The following is an 8,092-nucleotide window of genomic DNA, read 5'->3' on the forward strand; positions in this document are numbered from 1 at the left end:
GCGTGTCCAATCAGATAAGTGGTTACTCATCGTTGACGACGACCGATGTAAACAAACACAGGGGGAGAAACGTGATGACAGTTATGTGATTGTGTGTCCCGAGAAGCAGGTTTGTTTTATATGGTTTAGTTTGACATACTACGGCTCCATAGTCTGCAACACAGATCTGCTTCTGCTGCAAACATGAACCTCGGGTGAGTAAATGTTATTTAGATATAAGAGAGATAGAACATTATTAAAGATATTTAAACCATGGGCTATAGCGGTTTAAACATCTTAATCCGATTCGTTAATACGTGTCGAGCTGTACTGCACTGCGGACGTCTTCACCATGAAGCCTAAGCTATGACTCAATGGGAAAATATCTCTGCCACGTTTTAATTATAGGTACGTACGTATTTTATGTAAATGTTATTTATCATGTATTATTTTCCCAAATGTCTGTGTCATGTATATTTCATTCATACTGTATCTTACTGTTTCTTTTCATATTTGTACCTAGTTTTTATTGTCTATTTTTTATTATTATTTGCTATTTCCTCGGGATAAATAAAGTGAATGTGAATGTTGCTGGCAGCTAGAGGAAGGAGACAGTGAGCAGACTAGATGAGAGGAGAGGAAGGAGACAGTGATCAGACTAGATGAAGTTAGAGGAAGGAGACAGTGATCAGACTAGATGAGATTAGAGGAAGGAGACAGTGAGCAGACTAGAGGTTAGAGGAAGGAGACAGTGAGCAGACTAGATGAGGTTGGGTGATTGGGTGGTTGAGTGGTTGATTGGGCTGCTCTCCTTGTGAACAGAGATGGGTTGCTGCTCCACCTCGAGAATGGAAAGCCACAGCTCGTATTACTGCATCGCGGTGAGACATCAACCAATCACAACCAAGTAACCAGTGGTAAATAAGTTAGTAAAAAGTTACTTCCGGAGACCAGAACTCACTGTCCACTTGTTCTCCACAGGGGAGATATCTGGGATAGACAAGGTAAGACAATCTATAGACACATTATATAATAACTGTCTCTATACCATATAGAATGTAGTCTAGAATGTTAATATGAACCCTTTACACATTATATACATACATACTATATACATATAATTTAGTAAACAGTGTATATATATACTGTTTAAATGTATTAGTATCCGAGAAGCTCAGACGGAGCTCCAAACACCCACACACACCACGCCTAACAAAGACTTACGCCTAACACTGGAGCACTACGTAGTGGGGACCTCCGGAATTACACTGGGTAGATCGCACAAGGTTCAGCCCTATAAAGTGAACATTATAAAGTACAACATTTATCTCGGTGTGACATTGAATTGGTCAAATAAACAAGCTGACTGCGTTGGATGTCAACAGTATGTGTCAACCATCGCCACCGTTTCTCCTGGCTTTAATACAAATCTGTTACCAACTGATTACACTGACTGAAAGAGAATTTAGCATTAACGCGCCTGCCACAAATGTAAACCATTGCAGTAATAATAATAATAATACATTTAATTTTGTATTATATTAGTGTTGTAATATACATTTTATACAAGAACAGTGGCACAATGGGGATACGAAGGGGAAACGCACAGTAGGCTGGGCATTACAGGGAGGAGGACAGTGTTGACAGATGTGTTTTTTTGTGGGATTTGAACGTGGTAAAGGTGTCAGACTGTTGATTGTGTGGGGGCAGGGAGGTCTAAAGCTCTGGAGGGGTGCAGCTGAAATCCCTAGCCCCCATGGGGCTGAGGTGTGAAACCAGGACGGTAAGAGGACCAGCTAAGAGTGAGCCAAAGGGAGCGGCAGGGGCTGTACTCCTGGAGGAGGTCGGAAGATAAGTGGGGGCTAGGTCGTGGAGTGCTTTCTAAGTGAACAGAAGGTTTTTAAAGTCAATCTGATGTTCGACAGGGAGCCAGTGTGGTCGGGCAGTCGAGTTCTGGATGATTTGAAGCCTGTTGGGCAGTTTGGTGGGGAGGCCAGAGACAATAGCGTTGCAGTAGTCAAACCGGCAAGTGACGAATGCATAGACCAATAGTTGAGTTAGTCTTTGTGATAATACATTAAGTACACAAACTCCATACTGAATAAAACACATTGATTCCAAAAGACTAAAGTGCTCATCGCTGATGTTCACATTGTGGGCGAGAGCGCACCAAAGCGTAATGCTGTTTGGCAGAATGGCACATGGAAGGAATTCTGTCAAATTATATAACAGATCTTTTAGGGAAGCCAGGAGAGTTAACTGCGGTTTGACCCAGACTGGTACGGCCCTTTACGCTTTGCACTATCGCGTAAACCAGATTTGTAACGCCCAAATGAGTGACACAGCATAAGAGTCCGGAGCCAAGATGGCCATCACTGTACATTGCGGTTTCCAAGCTGTGCTGTGTTGTCGGACCAACAGTTCTATAGGCCTGGATTACCCAGAAGGCCGAAGGGCCCTCTCCCCTCCTCCTCCACCCGACGGAGCACCGTGACATCACGCAACTCCTCAAAGACACCTGCCAATCACACGACAGTGGGCAAGACCAGAGCTGTGTCCGTATGTACTGTGGTAGTACTTTAGTAGTACTATGTTAGTACTGTAGTAATACCATGTTAGCACTTTGTTGGTGCTGTAATAGTAATAACATGTTAGTGCTATGTTGGTACTGTAGTAATACCATGTTAGTGCTATGTTGGTACTGTAGTAATACCATGTTAGTGCTATGTTAGTACTGTAGTAGAAGTATGTAAGTACTGTAGTAGTGCCATGTAAGAACTATACTAGTACTGGAGAATTCTACAGTACTACTTTATTAGTACTGTAAAAGTACTATGTTAGTACTGTTGTAGTACTATTTTAGCATTGTAGTAGTCTCATATCGGATTTGAGATTAATAATCCAAAATCTGATGTGATCTCATGTGGCTGGAAGCGGGTATATATTAGCACCTAATTGGCTATAAACAGTGTATACAAACTCGGCAATCGCCAGTCAAAATGCGTAAACATTTCAAATCAATGTGTAGAATGGCCACTGTAGAAAAATCCTCTATGTTAGTACTGTGTTAGTATTCTGGTACTATTTTTGTACTGTAGTGGTACTATAGTTACCTACTATGCAAGTCTGTACATTTAATTAGAAAATGCATGCGTGTGTTCTTGTGCGTGTGTAAGGTGTTGTCTGTACCAGAACGATCCAGACCCCGCCCTCGTGTTCCATCCTCCAATAGGACAACTAAGACTCCTACCAATGGCAGGACAGGACAGACAGACGCTTTGGCCAATGGGGACACTGGTATGAGGGAGCGCTTGGCTCGTCTGACCAACCGGGAGCCGATTGCCAGCAGCACGCCCCTCAATCGAGGTCAGTAAGCCCCTCCCATATGGCCGCGGAAGGGGCTGTCAGCCATCGTCATGGAAACCAGAAAGAAACCAGAACTCCAGATGATGGTTACCTGTAGAGTATATCTTTGGACCAGTACCTCCAGATGATGGATACTGGTAGAGTAGACTGATAGCTGATTGAGACAGTATCCTGTAATACGGTATTATGGTAGTATAGCAGTGGTGTAGCCAATGAGCATCTAGCGATGCAAATGTACAGCCCCTTAAACAATGAGCGGCCGTGTTGATGTCTTTCAGACGAGGAGGAGGTCCTGGAGCCGTCTGCAGACCAGACCCAGGCCAGCCTGTCTCCTGCTACCCCTGAGGTCAGCCTCTCTCCTTCTACCCCTGAGGTCTGGTAATACCCCAGAGGTCTGGTAATACCCCAGAGGTAGTATCTAGGTAGGTAGTACTAAAGTTAGTATATAGGAATTCCTAGATAGTAACTGATAGTAACTAGTATCTAGGTAGGTAGTACTAAAGTTAGTATATAGGGATTCCTAGATAGTAACTGATAGTAACTAGTATCTAGGTAGGTAGTACTAAAGATAGTATCTAGGTATTCCTAGATAGTAACTGTACTATCTAGGTAGGTACTAAAGAGTACTAGGTAGGTAGGTACTAAAGGTACTAAAGAATACTAAAGATAGTATCTAGGTATTCCTAGATAGTAACTGATAGTAACTAGTATCTAGGTAGGTAGTACTAGAGATAGTATCTAGGTATTCCTAGATAGTAACTGATAGTAACTAGTATCTAGGTAGGTAGTACTAGAGATAGTATCTAGGTATTCCTATAGTAACTGTAGTATCTAGGTAGGTAGTACTAGAGATAGTATCTAGGTATTCCTATAGTAACTGTAGTATCTAGGTAGGTAGTACTAGAGATAGTATCTAGGTATTCCTAGATAGTAACTGTAGTATCTAGGTAGTACTACAGGTAGTATCCAGGTAGTGCTAGAGGCGGTATCTAGGTTGTAATAGAGTATGGAGGAGGTAGTGTTGTGTTTAATGTGTGTGTGTAATAAAGATGTGTTTCTGTCTCTACAGCCAAAGCAGAGCAACACCTGGCTCCTCCCTCTGAGAGCTCCGCCTCCGGCTCTAGCCCCTCCCCAAGCACGAGCCACGCCCCCTGGCCGAGGGAGAGCGCGGCTGTTGAGCAGCTGTGGAGTGAGAGCCAGGTCTCACATACACACACAGTCCCTATAAACTCTATACACACAATATAAACACACACACTGACTATATACATACAATACCCAACACATACGACACCCAATATAAATGTACACGCATTCAATATATACATACTCACATTCACTATATACAACTAACTGTGTGTGTGTGTGTGTGTGTGCGTGTGTGTGTGTGTGTGTGTGTGTGCGTGTGCGTGTGTGTGTAGTTTCCTGAGGTCCATGACAGCGCTCCTGGACCCTGCAGAGCTGGAGGAGAGAGAGAGGAGGAGATGCAAACAGCAGGAACAACTGGTGAGGAGGAGGAGGAGGAGGAGGAGACAGAGGGATGGAGGAGGAGCAGAAGAGGAGTCTTTCAGGAGGAGTTGATGTTGGTGATGATGTGTGTGTGTGTGTGTGTGTTTTGTTGTACCAGCGGGCGATTGAGGCTCAGCTAGCAGAACAACGTGAGCAGAGAGAGGAGGAGAAGAGGAGACAAGAGGAGGAGGAGGAGAAGAGGAAGATGAAGGAGCAGGTGGCGCAGAACAACACCTGGCTCCTCCCTCTCAGAGCTCCGCCTCCAGCTCTAGCCCCTCCCCAAGCACGAGCTCCGCCCCCATCACCGGCAGCAACCGTTTCCCCCCCCCGAGCTCTAGCCACGCCCCCTGGCCCAGGGAGGGGGGAGGAGTTGAGCTGTGGAGAGAGAGCCAGGTCTGACATATACACACAATCCCTATAAACTCTTAGCCTGGTCCTACCAGAATCTCGTACTTCATTTCATTTGCACAGAGAGTCTGGCCTTTCTCCATTGACAAACGTTAACTCACTTGAAGGCGGGTGTCTGTTGGAGTTTGAAACTATTAGATCTGCCCCAGTGCCGCTCTGGATCTGCCATAACCAATCACTGACGTTTGACTACAACTCAAACTAGCGCACGACCTCAACGTCAGTGTTCTCAGCCACTCTCTCTGTTTGCTGATTGGACGGCCAAAAAATTGGCTGCAGAAAACCTGCGACTATACCGCAAACCCAGATGTACTGAAGGGAAATGAAAATTGAGCGGAAGTACGGAAGCGGGCGGAGCCAGGCTAATAAACTCTATACACACAATATAAATATACAAACATTCACTACATCCATACACAGTATATACACACACAATAAATAAAGACTATATTCATACAACACACAATATAGATATACACACATTCATTATATACATGCAACACACTTTATACACACACGATAAATATACACACATGCACTGTATACACACACAATAAATAAAACAACATTCACTGCATACATACAACAAGCTAAATACAAACACAAGCACTTAAGTTAATATACAGTGGTCAGTGTGTTCAGACATAAAAACGTGTGTGTGTGTGTGTGTGTGTGTGTGTGCGTGTGTGTGTGTGTGTGCGTGTAGTTTCCTGAGGTCCATGACAGCACTCCTGGACCCTGCAGAGCTGGAGGAGAGAGAGAGGAGGAGATGCAAACAGCAGGAACAACTGGTGAGGAGGAGGAGGAGGAGGAGGAGGAGGAGGAGCAGAAGAGGAGTCTGTCAGGAGGAGTTGATGTTGTTGATGTGTGTGTGTGATTTGTTGTACCAGCGGGCGATCGAGGCTCAGCTAGCAGAACAACGTGAGCAGAGAGAGGAGGAGAAGAGGAGACAAGAGGAGGAGGAGAAGAGGAGACAAGAGGAGGAGAAGAGGAAGGAGCAGGGGGAGCAGAAGCCACAGCAGGTCATTAAAGGGAGAGATAGGTCTGACACACACACATACACGACCTACACAGTTTAAAGTACTGTGTGTGTGTGTGTGTGTGTGTGTGTGTGTGTGTGTGTGTGTGTGTGTGTGTGTGTGTGTGTGTGTGTGTGTGTGTGTGTGTGTGTGTGTGTGTGTGTGTGTGTGTGTGTGTGTGTGTGTCCGGCAGGAGGATCTACTGAGTAGCGAGAAGCCAATCAGAGCGCTCCCGAGATCACGTGACCATGTAGTGATGAAGCAACACACTGGTGAGAATCCCACGTTACTATAAAAACACATACAACACGCCACTGAGAAGATACAGGAGAGGTCCTTGATGTGTGTGTTTGTATTCAGTCAGCATCAGAGGACCTAAAGGAGGCCAGGGAGCTACAGGAGAAGAACCAACACGGAGTAAGAGGCGAGGAAAAGGAGATCTGTGCCAGGGGTCTGCAAGGGCCGAGAGAACAGACACTCCAAACAGGTACGTGTACACACGTACACACGTACACACACACACACACACACCTCATCTTCTCATCTCATGTAATGTATGCTTCAGGGGGCTCCATGCTGTCAGACCGCCGGGCCCTTCCTCCCCAAATCCCCAGCAGGACTACTTCCCCTATGTCCGAACAGCTGACATCATCCATCTCGAACCACTGGATCGCAACGGCACAGGTTAAACATGCACGCATGTACGCGCACACACACACACACACACACAAGGACTGGGTTTATTAGATGCAGAAGCAGGACACCCATTTCCTCTCTAGCCAGGAGCATGAGAGTTCTTATTTGTGTAACTGCATTGTACCATAACCCCTAATATCAAATTATCTAGAAACTTAAAATTGGAATATGTGACAATTTTCTTTTTACCATTGGAGAACATTCACTGCAGATTTTCTCCAATGTGGTTTGAAATGGTACTGAACCCCTTAATGGTGTCTACTGGTAGTTACTTTCAGAGTTTCTTTCCTCATGGAACTCTATGCCTGCTGTATCTTCTGGTGGTTATCAGTTGAGGATGTTTCCTCGTGGGACTCTATCCCGACTATTGCTAAAGTAGTTAAAGTAGGGTGTGTTTATCTTGCAGCCACCCCTCATCACACCAACACACACGGTCAGAAAGAAATACTACAGAGTCTTGCTGCTCTACGGAAGGTGGGTTTTTCTCTCATACACACACTAACCGACACTCTCTCACTCTTAATGGAGTCAGTCACTGGATCAGCTAGAGATGATCCAGTGATTATCATGATAATCTTCAAAATAATGATTAAAATTTCAAAATTAGGCAAGCCCTCCTTGAAGTGAGCGAAATATTTAAGCCCTCTACATTTGTGCTGAATGTACTTCACTCTTTAAAACAACGTGCCCTGCCGTGTTCTTTGCACCATTCAAACAATGTGATTCTAGCAATTTTGTTAGTCACATTTATTTTAGGTACTTTGTGCTTCAATTGGAACATCAATAACCTCTCTCTCTCTCCCTCCCTCCCTGTGTCTTTCTTTTCTACATGTCTGTCTGAGAAGGGTTTGTTGCAGAAGCAGAAAGAGCTGGAGACAAGTGGGCGGCTCCTCCCCCCAGTGACATCACAACGCAGCTGACGGTCACCCCCCAGGGGCGTCTGAGCACTTCCAGTCTTTTAACAGTCAGAGAGCAATGCATGTTGACCATGGTTGCCAGGTCTGCCAGTGATCATCACTTGGTACTCTGATTTCTGAATGTATAATAAAATTATTTTTATAATAAAACAGCCTTTTTTTTTTTAACTTAATAAATGTACTATACGATGAGACAGA

The 8,092-nt window shown here is 44.7% G+C and overlaps 1 protein-coding gene across 1 annotated transcript; it reads left to right on the forward strand.

The window, feature by feature from the left end:
- The first annotated feature begins 140 nt into the window (after positions 1-140).
- Positions 141-8,000, forward strand: ccdc66 (coiled-coil domain containing 66). The gene is made up of 16 exons (XM_084464279.1): positions 141-194; positions 802-860; positions 961-983; positions 2,401-2,538; positions 3,156-3,345; positions 3,624-3,691; positions 4,415-4,545; positions 4,767-4,851; positions 4,973-5,247; positions 5,969-6,053; positions 6,153-6,284; positions 6,475-6,553; positions 6,642-6,768; positions 6,847-6,965; positions 7,384-7,451; positions 7,823-8,000. Exons 1-16 carry the CDS (start codon positions 184-186, stop codon positions 7,895-7,897), a joined length of 1,665 nt encoding a protein of 554 aa, XP_084320405.1. The 5' UTR covers positions 141-183; the 3' UTR covers positions 7,898-8,000.
- The last annotated feature ends 92 nt before the right edge of the window (positions 8,001-8,092 follow it).

The sequence above is a fragment of the Micromesistius poutassou genome (assembly GCF_964030765.1).
Source record: "Micromesistius poutassou genome assembly, chromosome: 2".
NCBI lineage: Eukaryota > Metazoa > Chordata > Actinopteri > Gadiformes > Gadidae > Micromesistius > Micromesistius poutassou.

Excerpts from the sequence above, each read along its gene's own strand:
- ccdc66 (XM_084464279.1), top strand. Across the intron at positions 861-960 it reads GCTCGTATTACTGCATCGCG|GGGAGATATCTGGGATAGAC; the intron begins GTGAGACATCAA and ends TGTTCTCCACAG. Across the intron at positions 4,546-4,766 it reads AGCTGTGGAGTGAGAGCCAG|TTTCCTGAGGTCCATGACAG; the intron begins GTCTCACATACA and ends GTGTGTGTGTAG.